The 19,044-nt window shown below is 39.9% G+C and overlaps 1 protein-coding gene across 1 annotated transcript in view; it reads left to right on the plus strand.

The window, feature by feature from the left end:
* RSBN1 (round spermatid basic protein 1) overlaps positions 1-19,044 on the plus strand; it is a 49,594-nt gene that overhangs the window by 22,513 nt on the left and 8,037 nt on the right. The window contains exons 3-4 of the mRNA XM_056139120.1: positions 11,127-11,264; positions 11,746-11,888. Of these exons, the coding sequence (XP_055995095.1) occupies positions 11,127-11,264; positions 11,746-11,888 (281 nt within the window). The remainder of the gene's footprint in view (positions 1-11,126; positions 11,265-11,745; positions 11,889-19,044) is intronic.

Consider the following 19,044-nt stretch of genomic DNA (forward strand, 5'->3'; position numbering starts at 1 on the left):
GGACCATATCCAGCAGTGCTCAGGGCTTGCTACTGACTCTTTATGTATGGGGCAGCTGCTTACAAAGCAAGCACCCTATCAGCCTGAGTATTGCTCTGGCCCCTTGAAGCTTTTAATTTCTAGAATTCATCACGGTGGGGGCTGGGGGTGAGGGGGGAAGCCATAATATAGTGGGTAGTGCATTTGAAGGCATCCCATATGGTCCCCTAAAGTTTCCAGGAGTAAATCCTGAGTGCAGAGCTAGGAGTAACCCCTGAGCATTGCTGGTTGTGACTCAGAACAAAAAAGTATTCATCACAGGGCCTGAGGGATAGTACATGTCTTGCATGTGGCCAACGTGGATTTGATCCCCGTACCCCCAGGTGGGTCCCCTGATACTGCTGGGTGTGACCTCCCCCCCCCCAAAAAAATTATCATATACTTTTAGGATTCTACTACTGTGTCTGAAATCAATGAGTTGAGCTCCCATAGTTGTGCTAATATTATGGAATGTTTTCACTCTGATGGCTCATACGTACTGTGCAGTATCTTTGTTTCTGTTGACTCTCAGTTCACTTTCTTCACAGAAAGATAGGTTAAAGGAATCTGAAAAGAATGGTAAGTGGAGAGTCTGATCGATCCTTGTACATACTTTAAACCTCTATCCTTCAATTTTGGTACTGTGCTCTATTTTCCACCACTGTGATACTTAGAATTTTTTTTTTTTATGATTCTGTAGCTCAAACTATATCATATAAATAGATATCTGTAATTCAGAGTTCTCAGACTATTGATTTCCCTGTATACATTTTATCCTTTAAAAATGTTTAGAAGGACTAGGGAGATAGTGCAGGGTTTTTGGTCCCTGTCACCAGTTGGTCCCCAGTACTGTCATTCTGAGGCCCTTCAGTTCCCAATGGTATTTGATGTTGTATCCTTGGATCCTCGCATTGGTCAAGTGGCCCAGTTGGCTAGGAGTTGAGAATTTCAGGGGAGTGACCCCTGGACTCCTTGAACACTGCTCCTCCCCCGAATGTTCTGAGAGGTCACAGTGATCGAGTACCTGCTGTGCAGGTGTGAGACCATGACTGATCCTTAGTAGCACTCCACGTGTGTGAGTGCCACCCTGGCAGGCTGTCTCTCAGAACCAAGTGTGTGTAAGCACCACAACTAAAAGTATTGACAAGCAGCATTCAGCCCCTGAGGAGTACCACAGTGTTGAGTGTGAACACTGCCAACCAGGTGTAGAGCCCTGGGAAAAGCCTCTACCAAATGAATATGGCCCCTGATCATCTCAGTAGCAAAGCAACAACAAAGAGAAAGGAGTCTAGAGTTTAGAAAAGGTTTTGGGCAATACAGGTGCACAAAGAAAAACTTAAATGAATTAAAAAGTCAGCATTGAGAAGATGATTTTGCCTACATTATAAATTAAGCTGGCCAACATGGCCAACCCGAGTTTGATTCCTCCGCCCCTCTCGGAGAGCCCGGCAAGCTACCGAGAGTATCCCGCCCGCACGGCAGAGCCTGGCAAGCTCCCCGTGACGTATTCGATATGCCAGACACAGTAACAACAAAGTCTCCAATGGAGACGTTACTGGGCCCGCTCGAGCAAATTGACGAACAATGGGAGGGCCTTTACCTTTTACCTTTATAAATTAAGCACAAGTTTTTTTTTTTTTCTTTTTGGGTCACACCCGGTGATGCTTAGGGGGTTACTCCTGGCTCTGCACTCAGGAATTACTCCTGGCAGTGTTCAGGGGACCATATGGGATGCTGGGAATCGAATCTGGGTTGGCTGCGTGCAAGGCAAACACCCTACTCGCTGTACTATTGCTCCAGCCCGTAAGCACAGTTTTACTAAACATTCCAGTGTTGTTATTTCTGGAACAGATTAGCAGATTCTGAAGTTCATATGAAAAAAAAAAAAGCAGACAAAAAGAGCCAGAAAAACGTTGAGAAAGGAAAATAATGATGAGGCCTGGGACTGGAGAGAGGATGGCAGTTAAGTGTTTGCTTGCAGTGAGCCTGGGTCTGTTCCAGAGCTTTTTCAGGAATAGTCTCCAGAACTGAGCTAGAAGTAGGCTCTGAATGCTGGCTGTGGCCCAAATAGAACTAAACTACAAGAAGCAATGATGAGTGTCTCATCTGATTCCTGTACAGCCTAAGGATTTACATATTAATTAGACATTAGTTTTCACTTACTCATTAAGTTATACATAAAACAGGAAAGTAAATAAAGAATTAGACCTGGGGGGACTGGAGCAATAGCACAGAGGGTAGCGCGTTTGCCTTGCACATGGCCGACCCAGGTTCGATTCCCAGCATCCCATATGGTCCCCCGAGCACTGCCAGGAGTAATTCCTGTGCATCACTGGTTGTGACCCAAAAAGCACAAAAAAAAAAAGAACCAAAAAAACTGGGGACTAGAAATGTGACTTTGTGATTCCTTATGTGAGGTCCTGGAGTTAATCTAAACTTGGGGGAAAGATTTCTAGAATTAGCCCCAAATACATACAGTCCTTTGAATTATACCAAAAAAGGTAGTATTTCAAAATGGGAGGGAAGGTATTGTTGGGACATCAGGCTATCTAGAATTTATCTTGATAATCCTATCACTGTATATTTGCCAAGATGAATTTCAAATGGGATCAGAGATTAAAAACGTAGGAAAGCAGACAAAAATGTAATAGAAGAAATCATTGAAGAGATCTGATTAAGTTTGGGATGGGAAAGGTCTTTATTTTAAAACCACTGTAAAATGACAAAGTATTAAAAATTATTTGCAGATCACATTACTGAGTTATGGTTAAACTTTTTCTGTTTGGGGTCACACCCAGGAGTGCTCAGGGCTTCACCCTTGCTCAGACCTCCTTGCTCAGGGATCAATCCTGGCTATGCTGAGGTGACCATATGCAGGACCAGTGATCAAACATGGGTTGGCCACATGCAAGACAAGCACCTTAATCTTTGTACTCTCTCTGGCCCAAACTATCTTAAACTATAAATGCTTTAAAAATATTAAGAGCTATGCTAAGGATTCAGTAAAAGAAAATGCAAGCATTGCCGATGGACAGTTCACAGAAAAAGGTATAAATGACCTTTTAAACTTCTTACTGGAAAAGATCCAGCTTGATTCCTGAGAAAATGAAAACTACTATGATCCTGTGATCCTTATGTAGTTTATTAAAACCTACAGGTTTGATAACTATTAATAAGGTTGTGGGCAGCAAAGAAAGATTGCGCAGTCTTCTGAGAGTTGTTTTAAATATAAGTAAATATAAGTTATAAATATAAGTATTTTTCATCCTAAAGTTCTCTCTTGGATCATCCTCTGAATCCGTGTCTTTCTTATTTTTACACCCACATTTCCTGAGAGAATTGTTTGCACTTGCTGTCCTCATTTTGTTATCTCTTGTTAGCAATGATTTGTTCTGAGACATCTGTTGTTAGAGTCAGTAGAGGGCATCTCTCATCTTTATCTCAAAAGTCTCAGTAGCATTTCCATCACTCACTTGACCAGTACTTTGACTTTCAGAAATCCTACTATGCCTTTTTTCTTTTCATTTGGTGGTGGTGAGGATTGAGTCCGTGGCCTTACACACACCAGCCAAGTGCGCAGCTGCTGAGTTAAAACCCTAGACTTGGGGCCTGAGTGATAGTACAGTGATTTGCTCTGGATATGGCTGATCCAGGTTTGATCCCTGACATCCCATATTATCCCCTGAGCACCACTAGGAGTGATTCCTGAGTGTAGAGCCAGAAGTAACCTCTTGAACATCACTGAGTGTGCCAGCACCCCCCTCCCCCATCCCACTCTTATTTTTCTTTATTATTACTGGGATTGTTGTTTCTTGTGCTCTTGCCCAATGCTCAGGGACTGGGGGGTCTGTAGTGCAAGCTTGAAAATTGTGTTTGATCCTGCAGTTTAGGTCCCAGTGACACTTGGGGTCCACTCAGGCTGTATCCGGCAGTAATAGGGGTTCCTTGTCATTGCCAGGGTATTAAAGGCCTCACATTTATGCATTTGCTCCATCACTTAGAGCTATCTCCTTGGCCCTTGTTTTTTTTTTTCATAACTCTTGAAGCACCTTATAGCTTTCCAATTTAAAATCAAATTTTTTTTTAAATTCTAACACCATGATTTGCCAAGTTGTTCATAATAGTTGTTTTAGGCATTAAATGTTCAACACCAATCCCACCATCAATGTGATCTCTCCACCAGTGTTGCAGTCTCCCACTTACCACCTCAACCTGCCCTCCTGCAGGCACAACTAAATTTGTTTGTTAAATGAAGGCAAATGGAATTATAAAAACTTAGGCCAATAAGTATCAATTTGTGTTAATAGTTATATTTCACAGTGATGTTATTAAGGTCTGAGGAGCTAATATGCTGGTTAGAGCTAACTAAGACTCTGTTATTTAGGCTCACTGAGCTTGCTAGGTTTATCTGCAACTTTCCAATCAGGTTTGCTGTGATACTTACTACTGAGCTGACAGTACTGTGAAGTTTGAGGTTTCCAGGAGCTGTAGATTCGGAAGGAATTGGTGGTTTGGCAGTTTAATGAAGTCCAAGTTGTGGAACTGGGCTGTTTCTTTGTTGGACAGTGTCCTGTATGACTGTGGGCTGCTGTGCCTTCAGGCAGAAAGGGGAATCTGCCACCCCCTTGGAGTTCTCAGCCCAGACCAGTCCATCGGAGAAGAAGCTTGAGCAGCATTCTGTTCTTGCAGAGATGTGATGCTTGGTCTCTTCTCTGCTGACAAAGTGGTGGGTGTGCAATAATTTTTTTTTATGGTCTTTTTTTGTCAGCTTTTCTGCTTCTTTTGTGATTTTGGAGCGCCCCGAAAAATCCTGTTCTTTGATTCTATGTATTTTCTCTGTTCAAGTCCCTTTAAGTCTGTAGTTCCAATTCCTGTCAGTGACTAGGCTCTAAGTCTCAGTCCAGACATCCTCTTCATTCAGATCCAACTAGCTCTTGACTAACCACTTGGCTGTTGCAAGGAAATCTTGTGTCATTTCTTACTGCTTGTGTAACAGGATAGCACATAATGGCATAGCAGTGTATACCAGGCTCTGACTGAGTTCTGCAGGCTGAGGGAGAACTCATTTTTAAGCCTTTTTCACAAGTTATATCGGCCCTCCTGTGTTTCCTGACTTCGGGCCCTCCCTCTTTCAGAGCATCTCATACCAGTCTCTGCTTCTGTCACCCTATTTTCTTTCTCTGTAGTCACATTTTCTTCACTCCCTTTTAGAAGGAGACCTGAGATTACATGTAGTAGATTTATCTTTCCATCTCAGGAGTTAATTTGCTAATTTATTCACAGCAGCAGATTTCTTTCTGCCACATCCAGTAACAATCATAGGATTAGGATCTGGATTGTTTTGCGAACCATTGTTCAGTTTTACACACATTTCAGCCTCATGTCCAAAACGGAAGATGCCCCCACTTTAGCCAGGTCTGTCGTCCTCCAGTTGAAAGAGTGGTCAGCATACGGGGAGCATCCTTGAAAACTCCTTTCTCTTTTCTGTCATATCCATTCCCCCACAAGTCCTAACAATTTTTTCTCCTGGATTTTTTTTTTATGTTTTGTTTTTAAATGTTTTACTGCTGTTAGCTTTAGTCTTTCTTACTTGTAGTATTATACAAACTACCTGTTTCTCCCTCTCTGCACCCTTTTAAGAAAACAAACACACACAAAATCAGTTATCTGGCCCCCTAAAAACCGAAAGCAAATCTGATAGCTTTCCTTTTACAATTTTAGTTCCTTTAGATTTTTCAAAATCCCTAATGTGTTTTTTTCAGGACTCTACGTAAATTAGCCACAATTATTTTCTCCAGTCTGTTTTTTTTTTATTTTTAAATTTTGTGTAGCATCAACTTTCTTGTAGAACCTGGAAATTGTGATTCTTAAGGAAGTTTGTTTCCTTTAAGCTTGTTCTACACATTTTAGCTTATGAAGCACTTTGTCTGCCTAGATCAGTGTCCATCATTTCTTTTATCCTGTTTTATATTTCATTCTGAAGACTTGTCACAATTTATTATTCAACTGTTTAATCTGCTTTTCCTTACTATATTATAAGCATCAAGGAATCAAGAGTGGATCTGATTTTTCTGTCTGTATTTAAGACAATTCTGTCTGTATTTAAGACAATTCCTGCTAATTGTATGTAATGAACTTGGAGTGAATTTTTTCTGTAACTTTTTAAGGTAATGTAAGTCTAAGGACCGAATCCTTAGGGTTGGGTGCTGCTGACCCAAGTTCCTTCCCAGGTACCACATATGGTTCCTCTAGCACCGCCAGAAGTGATCCCTGAGTGCAGAGTCAGGAGTAAGTTCTATTTTTTTTTTTGGGTCACACCCGCGATGCACAGGAGTTACTCCTGGTTCATGCACTCAGAAATTACTTCTGGCAGTGCTTGGGGGACCATATGGGATGTGGGGAATCGAACCTAGGTCGACTCTGTGCAAGGCAAATGCCCTGCCCGCTGTGCTATTGCTCCAGCCCCTGCCAGGAGTAAGTTTTTAAGCACCACTGGGTGTGTCCACAAAACAATAGCATCAGCAACAAAATGTAAGGTCATCTAAGTCTACTCTTCTATGATATGTCCTCCAAATGTATGAAGACCATTATTTTCTTTTCTTTAATACAAGATAAATATGTTTATTTTTACCTGTGTGTGTGATCCTGGGATCTTCCAATCCATGACCTCACATGTGCAAAGCAGATGCTTTGCGACTGAGCTGCACCCTCAGCCCTTAAGTTAAATACTGCTGAAATACTTTTTATTTATTTATTTTTAAAATACCTTCTCTTTGTTTTGGTGTTTGGGAGTATCCCACAGTGGCTGGGGATACTCCCAATTCAGTGCTTGGGGTTTATTCACAAGATGTTAGAGAACACAGTCTGTGCTGGGGATTGAACCCAAACCTTCCACATACGGTGGATGTACTTCAGCTTTTGAGCCATCTTCCCAGGCTTGAAATAATGCTTTCTTCAGTCTTCAGGTAATCTTTTGTTTTCTTTTTTGGACTATATCTCTTGGTGCTCAGGGCTTCCTCTAGATTCTGAACTCAGGGATCACTCCTAGCTGTGTGTGGGGACCATATGGGATATTGGGGATGGAACCTGGGTTGGCTGCATGCAAGGCAAGAACACTTCCTTTTATACTTCTCTGGCCCCTTCCAAGTAATTATCTTAATGATTGTTTTTTGGGGTATGCGCTAGTGATAGGTTTTCTATAGAAGATGTCCTATATTTCCTAGAGCAGGAAATAATATTTGGTGTCATCTGTGCCGTATGGAATGTTGCCTGCTTTAGTAAAAAAATAGGTATAGGCTAAATGGCTATAACAGAGATTATACATATAGTGACTAGAGTAAATAGAAAGCTTCAAGAATGCTTCAAGAGATATAAGCAACTCTGTTAACATGACATTATCTAGAATTTCACTGTCTGTCAAGTTTTGCTATTCTCTTTGGTGTTGCCATATATGTGACTGAAACTGGACTTCAAAAGAGAGAAAGAAGAAGTGGATAGCACACTACTTCCTTATAAAGGCATGCTCTGGAAATTCCATATGTAATTTATGCTAACATTTTATTTTTCTAGAACTTAGTCATGAACCACACGTAACTGCTAGGGACCATAGCTCATTGGCTGTATGCCCAGGAAGTTCTTTCACTAAATGGAAGGATAGAATAGATACTGGGGATAATAAATAGTTTGTTAGATATTATCTTCACACTATTGGCACATTTTGAATTTCAGGTCATAAATGCTGTCTCTTCTAAATTATATTGTTAATGATTTAAATATATGAAAATTAACATTTTTGCTGACATTTTAATGCAAGTGATAGCCACTCTGTTAATCAGCTTTATTACTCCTACAACTTTTTTGGTTATAGTTTAATTGCTTATTATTTAATTTCTAGCATCAGCAGACAAATGCAGCAGTTCCCTTTGTTGGGTGTATTTTCTTCTAATTTCCAGATAAACTGTGCTTTATATTAATTCATGTCATATTATTTTAGGTATTTGCACTTTTAAAGTCATCTTCAAGTTCAGTGCTGTTGAAATTTTTGGCATTTTAATTAGGTTAAATTTGGAATCTTATAATAAAAATATTCAATCTTAAAAAATATATACACTTATTTTTTTTTACTTTTTGGGTCACACCCGGCGATGCACAGGGGTTACTCCTGGCTCTGCACTCAGGAATTACCCCTGGCAGTGCTCAGGGGACCATATGGGATGCTGGGAATCGAACCCGGGTCGGCCGCGTGCAAGGCAAACGCCCTACCCGCTGTGCTATCACTCCAGCCCCATGTACAAATTTTAGAGTACTGTGAATTCCTTCAAATTAATAATGCATTAAGAGTTATGTAATCTCAAAGCCAGCAAGTCAAGTAAATGAAAATTTTCTACATAGAAGTATGCTGCTTCAGGATTAGTCTTGAGTTAGGTGAGCTTTAAACTATACTCATAAAATGTTACTGTTCTGCACAGTAAAACTTTTTCCTGATAAAGGAATAATTGGTATCGTTATGTTGTGCAGGGTAGCTGATATTTTTCTTAAAAATAACCTTTAACTGAAAGTTAATTTGCTATAATTTTTAAATTACAGGAATTTTCATATTTCCTCTGCTTATCTTTATATCCATGGTTTTAAGTTTTCTCTAATTATATCATATTCATGATAGATCCAGTCTTTCCCATTTTGCCTCCCTTAGTATTTTATAACATGATGATCAAACAAATGAATGGAAGTTATGTAAATATGTGCAAGAAAATTCTGGCCTCAGTGGTTGCTGATTAAGGATTACCTAAATTATCTAGGTGGATATATTTATAAGGAAACAAGAGGTTCCTTCTGTTTGAAAAACAGGATCTAAGATCTGTTTATGTGTGTAAGTGATATTTAAAAATAATGAATTGATTTTGGAAATGTTGCTGAAGAATTAATAATAAAGAGCAGTAAAATACTTCATAGTCATTTATTCTTTCTACTGAGATCATGTAAGTGGCATTAAAAGTAATAATGGGCCAGGAATGTGTGTGAGAACCCTGGGTTTGATAACTGGGACCAGGAAAGCTTGTGCGCGAAAGAACCAAAGGCAGGAATGTGTGTGAGAACTCTGACACACACACACACACACACACACACACACACACACACACACAAAAAAAAAAAAAAAACAGAAGTATCCAGTAACAGTAAAACTTAGTTCTGAAAGTTTGTTTTTGAAAGTTTAATCGAGATATACCTTACAATGGTATATTATCAAAATTAATCTACATCTTAAGATAGAAAATAGTAGGCTACTGATTTGAGGTAGAAATATTGGTTAGAAAATAGTAGGCTACTGATTTGAGGTAGAAATATTGGTTAGAAAATAGTAGGCTACTGATTTGAGGTAGAAATATTGGTAAGAATTCACCATGTAATGATCTATCTCTGCTCTTGAGAAAAATTATGAATTGAAGGTAGTAGATTAAGAATATGCACATTGTTATGGATTGTTATGGAATCTTTCGGGAGATTACATATGAGTTCTCTGGGTTTTACAAAATATGTCTAGAGTAAGCCTTCCAGGGAGAGTTTCAGTGGTTAAAAGTATCTGTTTTTCCAGTCTTGAAGCCATGAATTTGACCCCTCAGTGCTGCCCCAATGCAATGAGGCAGGTCTCAATCTGGGATCCTGATCTGCCACATAGTGTGGTGCTCTGGCCCACAGTCGTGTTGGTCACTGTACAAAGCATAGCAGCCAAAGTGTGTGAGTACCACAGCCAAGCATGTGTGACCCTGAAGTCACTGAAACAGATGGAAGAGAAGGAAAAGGGAAAGAAAAGAATCAGAGAAGAAAACCAGAGCTAGGAGTAACCCCTGAGCATTATCAGGTGTGGCCCCCAAACCAAAAATAAATAAAAAAGAAAATATGCTAAAAATTCATTGCAGAGTTGAGTACTTGTGTTTGCGGGTAGACTTTAGAAAAGAGAAAAGTCATAAAGGGTGATCAGAAAAAACCTCCACAAGAGAAAAAATCCTTTTGTTTTAAAATTATTTTAAAGTTGTTTTTTCCTTTCCTTTTGTTGTTATTGCAGTGTCTGTACATTTTTTGGGGGAGGATGGATATGGGGTTGGGGGTGGGGTGTTTGGGCCACATCCAGCGGCAGAGCTTGCGGGAATGTTTGTGAAGCCAGGCTAGAACTCAGGTCAGCTGCGTGCATGGTGTGTGCTTCACCTGCTGCTCTATAGCTCTGGCCCCCAGTCCATTTGAACTGTGGTGCTTGCACATACTTGGTTATGATGTGCTGGGAGTCATCCTCAGCATGTGGAGCCGTGCTGGACATGGACTCATCCCATCTTGCCTGCCGTTGTCCAGAAAAGCTTGAGTTGATATTTAAAAGATAAAATCTGGGGCTGGAGAGATGGTACAGTGGTAGGGCATTTGCCTTGTACATGGCTGACCCGGGTTCGATCCCTGGCAATCATAAGTTCCCCCAACTCCCACCGGTAGTAATTCCTGAGCACAGAGCTAGGAGTAAACCCTGAGCACCACCAGTGTGGCCCAAAACCAGCATAAGATTTGAGTTGACCAGAAAGAGAACATTCCAAGAAGGGCAAATTTAAGACAATAGTCACTGCAGAATAGAAGTGAGTTTCATGAGAAAAAGATCGGTTTGCTTAGGGTGACAGATCATTTATGGGAGTAACGGACAGTTGAGTTTGCTTAGAATCAGCCTGGCCTGCTCTGAAGACTTTCAGGTTAGGTAGGGAGAGTGCTAACTATGGGCTTCCCTCTTCTCTGCCAATTTCACTGCTTATTACTGACTTGTTTTTTCTTAAACAAGGATCACCTAAAATGTTTATAAAGATCAAAAATCACCCTGAAAGAAGTTTTTAAGTATGTTAATGGGTTCAGTATTTCTTTGCGATGTTGGAACCTTAGACTAACTTCCACTTGAAATTCCATTTTGTAGCACAGTAGCATCTAGCATGTCTTTAGTGACTGTTGACTTCATCCGAGATACTGACCAGTGAGTTCTTAGTATAGAGAAATAACGACATTCGAGACAATACCCTTTCCTACCTTAAAAATGATATTATAGTTTATTTTCGTCCTTCCTCTCTTTCCTCTCATCTCAGGTCAACAGGACGTACTGCTGCGGCACCTACCGAGCAGGCCCTATGCGGCAGATAAGTCTTGTTGGAGCAGTAGATGAAGAAGTTGGGGATTACTTCCCAGAGTTCCTTGATATGCTAGAAGAATCACCATTTCTGAAAGTGAGTGTTTATTCAGGGTTTTATTTATTTTTTTCTGTTTTTTTTTTTGTTCATACCCAGCAATGATCAGGGGTTACACCTGGCTCTGCACTGAGGAATAACTCCTGGAGGTGCTGGGGGACCATATGGGATGCTGGGAATCGAACCTGGGTTGGCTACATACAAGGCAAATGCCCTACCCTCTCTCTGTACTATTGCTCCCTGCCCCTTAGATTGTTACTAAGAGAACACTTTGCATTAAAAAAATGCTAAGCTAATCTTTTCATTTAAAATGAAAATTTACTCAGTGTTATGAAAATTGAATGTTGAGAAAATTTTTGCATAAAGTGCATTATTTTCTTTCAGTATAAATGACTATGTAATACAGTTTTTTACATATGTGTACAAAATTAACTTCCAAGAGCTTACTTTCGGGTGGGATGTTAACTGGTAAATAGTATAAAAATATTTTTGTTGATGTGATGCATTTGTCACCTTGTAGATGACTTTGCCCTGGGGAACGCTTTCTAGCCTCCGGCTCCAGTGTAGGTCCCAGAGTGATGATGGACCTATTATGTGGGTGCGGCCTGGAGAGCAGATGATCCCCACAGCAGATATGCCAAAGTCACCCTTCAAAAGACGACGGTAAGCATTTGTTCTGTAGATAAGCAAAAGCACATTTAAAAATACAAATTGTTTTTAAAAATGATTAGTGCAGTGTGAAAATCATTTGTGTCATTTAAGAGCTCTCAAATATTCTAGTGGTCATTTCCTTAGTCTGGTCTATTCATTACACAAGTCATCAAAATGAGGTATTCTTCTAAAACACAAACTTCCCTCAGGATCTGAGTGTTAAAAGTAGGTAAAGGAAAGGAAAATTCTTGATAACCTTTCAGTATCAATATTGCACACCACAATGCCCGGGGTGGGGGGGCAGGGAGGGAGAGGGAAGAAAAGGGGGGAGAGGTAGAGGGAGAGGAAAGGAGAGCGAGTGAGAAAGAGAGAGAAGAGAGGAGAGAGAGAAGAGAGAAAAGGAGAAAAGCATCTGGTGTAGAGGGAAGGTTGGGGGGCACTGGTGGTGGGAAATGTACACTAGTGGAGGGATGGGTTTTGGAATACTGTATGACTGAAACCTAATCATTAACAGCTTTGTAAGGGTTTGTCTCACAGTAATTCAATTAAAAAGTAAAAACAAAACAAAAAACCAAAACCGTCCCTCCCTTTTTCTTTCCTCCCTCCCTCACACATGACTTTTTAAAGAAGTATAAGTCCTAACTAAAATTCAAGCTCTAAAAGTCCAAACTCCTTTGTATGGTCCACAAGGATCTCATAGTGCTCTAACAGGACTTCTAGATGGAGCGCTTCTACTTCACTTCTAAACCAGTTCCCAAAAGTGTGTCACGATTTTGTACTTTTGCACTGTTCTTGTGCTTGGCATGCCATCCCCCAATTTCCCCTCTGCCGGGTGAATGCTTAGTACATTTTCAAAAATTTCCTTGGTTATCACTTCTTTTGTGAGTTTTTTCTTTACTTCCGCAAAGTAATGAATTTTCTTTTATGTAATTCTTTGTTGCTTTTAGATAATTCTGTTCATTAATGGTCAATACACATGTTTTTGTATTTTACAATATTTTGAGTTGATGACAAGGACTGTGTTTTATTCTCAGCTAAGAATGATGCATAGCAGGTGATCAGTACTTGCTATGAAACCATACAGTATTCTCCTATAATAGCTTATTGAATAGCTTATTCATATTGTGCTGTTTGTGTTTCAGACACTTATAGGAAATGTGGACTAACTGTAGTATACTACCAGAAGTCTTATGATACTGAAAATTACATATGCTTAGGTTTTATAAATGGGTTTTTATAAACACAATAAGTGCCCAGGTATATTTACAAAGACTGGACTAGAACTTACTTAAAGCTCATGAATTATGCTTAAGCTTGGTTTGAAAAAACTTAGGCATTTGAGATAATGCATGAAAATACTTAAAGAAAAAACTAGTATATGAATGCAGGGTGTTGACTTGGTAAAAAAACCAGGTAGTAAACTGCAGGGGACCAGCTCCAGATGAACAGACCTGAAGTAAGAATGCTACAAGGATTAAGAAAAGAGGCAGAAAATGCCTGGGGTCAGGGGCCTCACAGCCTCACAGCCAGTATTTCTTGCTTAGAACCAATAATCATCCAGTAATCATCAGAAGGAGATATGCCTGTGGTCAAATGCCTATCTTAAGCTCTCTGGACTAGACTTTCACACATCCTGTATATGGGGGACAAACATCTTTGTAACTGACTTTCTCAAGGGAGATTCTTTTGGGAGTAGAGCTCTAGGACCCCTGCTGGAGCAGCATTCCATTAGGGGTGCGGAGGTGTGAGAGGTGCCAGCAGTCTGAGTGTAAAGGTTCCATACACTGTCCCTCTTGTTCTCCTTTATCTCTCTTAGTTCCCAGCAGTAAGACCATGAATCCTTTGATGTGTGAAATTCCTCAGTACTGTATTTGTTGTTGTTGTTGTTCTGTTATCTTTCCAAAAAGGAAATAACCACTGTTTCCTAATTATTATAAACTTAACAAAGTAACAGAAAGGGAAAAATAGTCATAATTCCACCCATTTACTAACCTTTTTTAGTCCATATGAAGTTCTCACACATTTTCATTATACACACACGAACTTATTCTTTACATGAACTTATTCTTTACTTAAAGAATAAGTAAAATCAAGTTTTACTTAAAACTTGATTCCGTTGCACTTTTAGGCTTATGCATTATGTTGCAACCATACCATTTTTTTTAGGGAGTAGGGAGAGCATGGTTCTCTTTGGCTCACTTTGGCAGAGCTTGGGATTGAACCCAGGTTGGTCATGTGCATGGCTAGCGCTTTATCCACTGTACTATTGCTCTAGCCCCACAACCATATCACTTATAATATTAGCAGTCTTTCGCCTGTTGACTTAATTCATTAGGCATAGGTCCACCCGTGTTGTTGCAAAGGGCTATATTTCATCTCTTGTGTTTTTAATAGCTGGGTAGCTATTCATGTACTTACATACATACCTGCCACTTACATACATACCTGCCAGTAATCTGTTGATGGGCACTACTTAGATTGTTTCAAACTCTTGGCTAGTACTGTGATGATATTGGGACGCATGGTGTTTTTGTCTTTTATAGACAACTGCCTTACATGGAATATTTTCTTTCTCTTTTCTTTCTTTCTTTCTTTCTTTCTTTCTTTCTTTCTTTCTTTCTTTCTTTCTTTCTTTCTTTCTTTCTTTCGAAATTGCAGTACCATGGACTGGAGCGATAGCACAGCGGTAGGGTGTTTGCCTTGCATGCAGCCAACATGGCTGACCCGAGTTCAATTCCTCCGCCCCTCTCAGAGAGCCCGGCAAGCTACCGAGAGTATCTCGCCCGCACGGCAAAGCCTGGCAAGCTCCCCGTGACATATTCGATATGCCAAGCACAGTAACAACAAGCCTCACGATGGAGACGTTACTGGGCCCACTCGAGCAAATCGGTGAACAACGGGAGGAGCGTGATAGATTCCACAGTACCATTTTTCCACAGTGGCTACATCTCACACAGTATACAAGGATTATCTTCTCCCCATTTCCTCTTCAGTGCTTGTTTCTTGCATTTTGGATAGTAGCTGTTCTTACAGGTCTGAGGTTCTTTGTATTAGTCTAATAAGAGGTATCTTTTGGTATATCTGATGGTATTTCTTCTTTATTTCTTCTTTGGGGAAGTGTCTTTTCAATCTTGTGCCCATTTTTAAATTCAGTTGCGTTGGTTGTAGAGTTGAATGAGTTCTTTGCATATTTTGTTATTAACTCCTTGTCAGATGTATGGATTACAAGTATCTGCTTCCATTTTGTAGGATATCTTGTCTTTCAATGATAGTTTCTTTTGCTGTAGGGAAACTGTTTAGTTTGAGGTAATCTCATTAGTTACTTTGTTCTTATTTCTTGCTATTGGAATCAAGTCTCTGAAGATATCTCTAAGGTCATTGTTTCAAGAGCATAGGGTCTGTGTTTTCTTTTAAGTATTTTATGGTTTCAGGTCATACATTCAAGACTTGATAATTTTGAATTAAATTTTGTGATTGGGGTTAAATAGTGCACTAGTTTTATTCTTTTGTATGTAGTTTTCCAAGCATCACTTGCTAACTTTCATGACTATATTATGTGCTTTTGGTTCCTTTGTGGCATATTATTCAGATACATGTTGACTTATTAGTAAACTATTTCCTTTTAAATTTCAAAATGATAACTCAGTTTGTTTTTTCTTTTCATTCTTTTTTTGGTTACTGTTTTTTGATAGGGTCCTTACCTTAAACTTAAAGATCCTTCTTTCATTTTTGGTCATTTTTCTTTGTTTTTTTTCCCCCATTTTTTCCTACTCTTTTTAAAATAACTATTGATTGTATAATATATCTCCAAGTCAGATTATCATTATGTTTCCTATTTTTACTTTTGATCCATGGAGATTTACTTGACTTTTTTGTTTTCTGACCTTTCTTTTGAATTTTAAAGTTTTAGTTAAAAATCCAGACAGGTTGGCTCTAGATACCGTATATATCCTGTGACTCACGGCTGTCCTTAAAGAGAACCCGGTCTTTTTCTTTTTCCTTCTGGTATTTTCTTTGTCTGGACTCTGTACTCAAGATGCTTCCTTTATGCTTGCTGGATAGTTGACCTTGGCAGCCAAGGCTTCACATCTAAATCTGCTTATTATCTAAGAGTTGATCTTTCTTGTAATTTTAGTGTGTGTAATTATGGGGATCAAACCGTAACCCGTTGACCATATTCCTGGTGCCATTTCTTAGACTTCTCTCTGACGAGCTGAGAAGCCCTCAGAATTCCTCCAGTGGTTTGTGCCCATGCTTAATTGTCACTGGTGAGGGAAAAGGAGGTTTACTTAACATTGTTTGCTAGGATTTATCAGTATCTAGCATGAATGAATTCATACATGGAGATGGAGCAGATAACTAATGAAAATTATGGTTCATTGAAGAGAGGAATGGAGATAGGTCATCCATATGTTTCTATGTGGGATAGATGCCCAACTATCAATATTTATAGCCACAGAGTTGGTAGGTTACTTGCAAAAATTTCACTTCTCTATTTCTCACCCATAATTTTTTCATTTATTTGGATTATTTATTATTTTGAAGCTCAGGCTGACTGGTCTATTGCTTTTTTTAGGTGCGCTACCTGTCTCGTGTATTCTATACCTGTAGTTTTAGATAATTTTATCAGTTCAAAACAGTTTTAATCATTTTCCATGTTCCAGAAGTGTTTTAATCACTAATTCATTTCCCTTTTTGCAAGTTATTGACGTACTGTTATCTAACGATTGCATTATTTAAACTTACACGTATTTGATCAGTAGTTACAATTTACAGCAGACCATACACTTTAAATGCTTATGTTCCATATGCTTTCTCCTATTCCAGCCATATTAGATTGAAGTCTTTTACTTTACATTTAAGGAGGATCATGTTTGATATCTTGAATTAAGTCTAGGAGAATGCTTTTATTTTTTTCCATAAGGTAAAAGGTAAAGGCCCTCCCGTTGATCGTCGATTTGCTCGAGCGGGCCCAGTAACGTCTCCATTGGAGACTTTGTTGTTACTGTGTCTGGCATATCGAATACTCTCGGTAGCTTGCCGGGCTCTCCAAGAGGGGCGGAGGAATCAAACTCGGGTCGACCATGTTTGGCCGCGTGTAAGGCGAACGCCCTACCCGCTGTGCTATCGCTATTTATTGAATCACTGTGGGAAAAGTTACTAAGCTTTCAGGTTTAAGTCTCGGTCACACAATGATCAAAAATCTCTCCCTTCATCAGTACTCATTTTTCACCACCAAGAACCCCAATATATGCCCCCTCTCACCCCTCCCAATGCTTGTGAGGCAGATGATTTCTACTTAACTATTCTCTACATTGATTACATTCTTTATTTTGACAAAAGATGCACCATTATTGTTTAGAATTTCCCCCCAACAATCAGAATTGCTGAAAAGGCATTGTGAAATAACTTTGTTTTCTATAGCTGGTTGTGAGAATCATATAATCTCACGTGGCCACAATAGCGGCCTCACGATTTTGGATTTCTGTAAAGAGCCAGATAATTACGAGATTGGTTTCTGTGTGTCTGGTGTTATGGCTGTGCCAGAGAGCTGTTCGTTGGGGGGCAACTTGTGACCTTGGTAGGGCGTGAAGGACGAGCCGGTACCACCCTCCTTCCCATGAGACTGCAGTAGCCCCGTCAACACTGGCTCATACCTTGCTTTCCAAGAAGCTCTGAGGTGGTGGCCACTTTGTATGCGGTCCAGATTCATTTCTGCCAAAAGCCGCTGGGTTTTGAGATTTGTTTCTGAGTCTCTGGGATCATGGCCATTAATGAACTTGATCAGGAGCCAGAGCGGCTGTTTGTAGGTGGTGACTGGGAGTCTCACTAGGATGGGGAGGAAAGGGCTGGTTGTACCCCCATCTGGTGAGGCCTGGTGTGTCTCATCACTGCAGGCCCAGACCTGACTGTCCAGTGGCCTCTGGAGGATAGTGGTCACCAGGCCGCCAAGGGGAACAGGCCAAGGCACAAAACCTATTCCCACTTATTCCCGCCAGTGACCTACTGCACGAACAGGATGTATTTCTGCCAAAAGCCTTTGGGTTCTGAGATTTGTTTCTGAGTCTTTGGGATCATGGCCATGAAGCAGTTCGATCAGGAACCAGAGAGGCCATGCCTCCAATTATATTGCTGAGCTGGAGGTGGCTTCTGGGTGTGTCTCCCACATACCTAACTTTTGGTCATTTACTTTCTTGGTAAACTTTGCCCTAAGTTTTTGGGGTCTGGCCAAAGGTACAGCAGCAATTTGGGGGTTATCTGAAAGCCTGACAGTGCTCATCAGGCTGCTGATACACTCGCCTCACAGGTACAAATTGATCTGTTGATGGTACCATACCCCCAAAGAATGCTTATAGAATTTAAAATTAGTATAACTAAGGGTAAAGAAACAGCCTTGAGCTCTGAATTGTATTTTTTGTTAAAATTTTATATATTCAAACTGTATATCTGAAGGGGTCACAAATGTGTGTGATTCAACCGTAGAGCACTTGAGTTGCACTTGTGAGTCCCTGGTTTTGATCCCTGGCACTGAAAAAACAGTATCAGGTACATTTGAGCCAAATTGAAGATCTGGATTCTTGTGAAACTGGAGAAAAGTTAGTCACATTAAATATAATCAGTTTGTTTAATGCTAATGATAAAATAGAAACCTTAGTCCTTATCTTACTTAAAATGTATTTTATTTAATTAAATTAATTTTTTTATTGAATCACTGTGAGATAGTTACAGAGTTTCATAATTGAGTTTCAGTTGTACAACAATCAAACACCCATTCCTCCACCAGTGTACATTTACCACCATCAGTGTCCCCAGTATCCCTCCTGCCATCCCCACCCCACCTCACTCCACCCACTGCCTTTATGGCAGGAACTTTCTTTTTACTCTCTTTCTACTTTTGGATATTATGGTTTGGAAAACAGATACTGAGAGGCCATCATGTTTGGTCCTTTGTCTACTTTCAGCACACATCTCCCGCCTGAGTGATTCTTCCAACCATCATTAACTTAACTATATATTGAAGGAAAAGCCTTCTCTTTTCCAACTGCCTTCTCCCTCAGCACATGAGACAGGCTTCCATACCCTAGAACTCTCCTCCTGCCTCTTATTTCTACCATCTTTGGGTGTTCGTTTCATACTGTTATTTCATATTCTACAAATGACAGTCAGT

The sequence above is a fragment of the Sorex fumeus genome, unplaced genomic scaffold, assembly GCF_029834395.1.
Source record: "Sorex fumeus unplaced genomic scaffold, SorFum_2.1 ptg000131l, whole genome shotgun sequence".
Taxonomy (NCBI): domain Eukaryota; kingdom Metazoa; phylum Chordata; class Mammalia; order Eulipotyphla; family Soricidae; genus Sorex; species Sorex fumeus.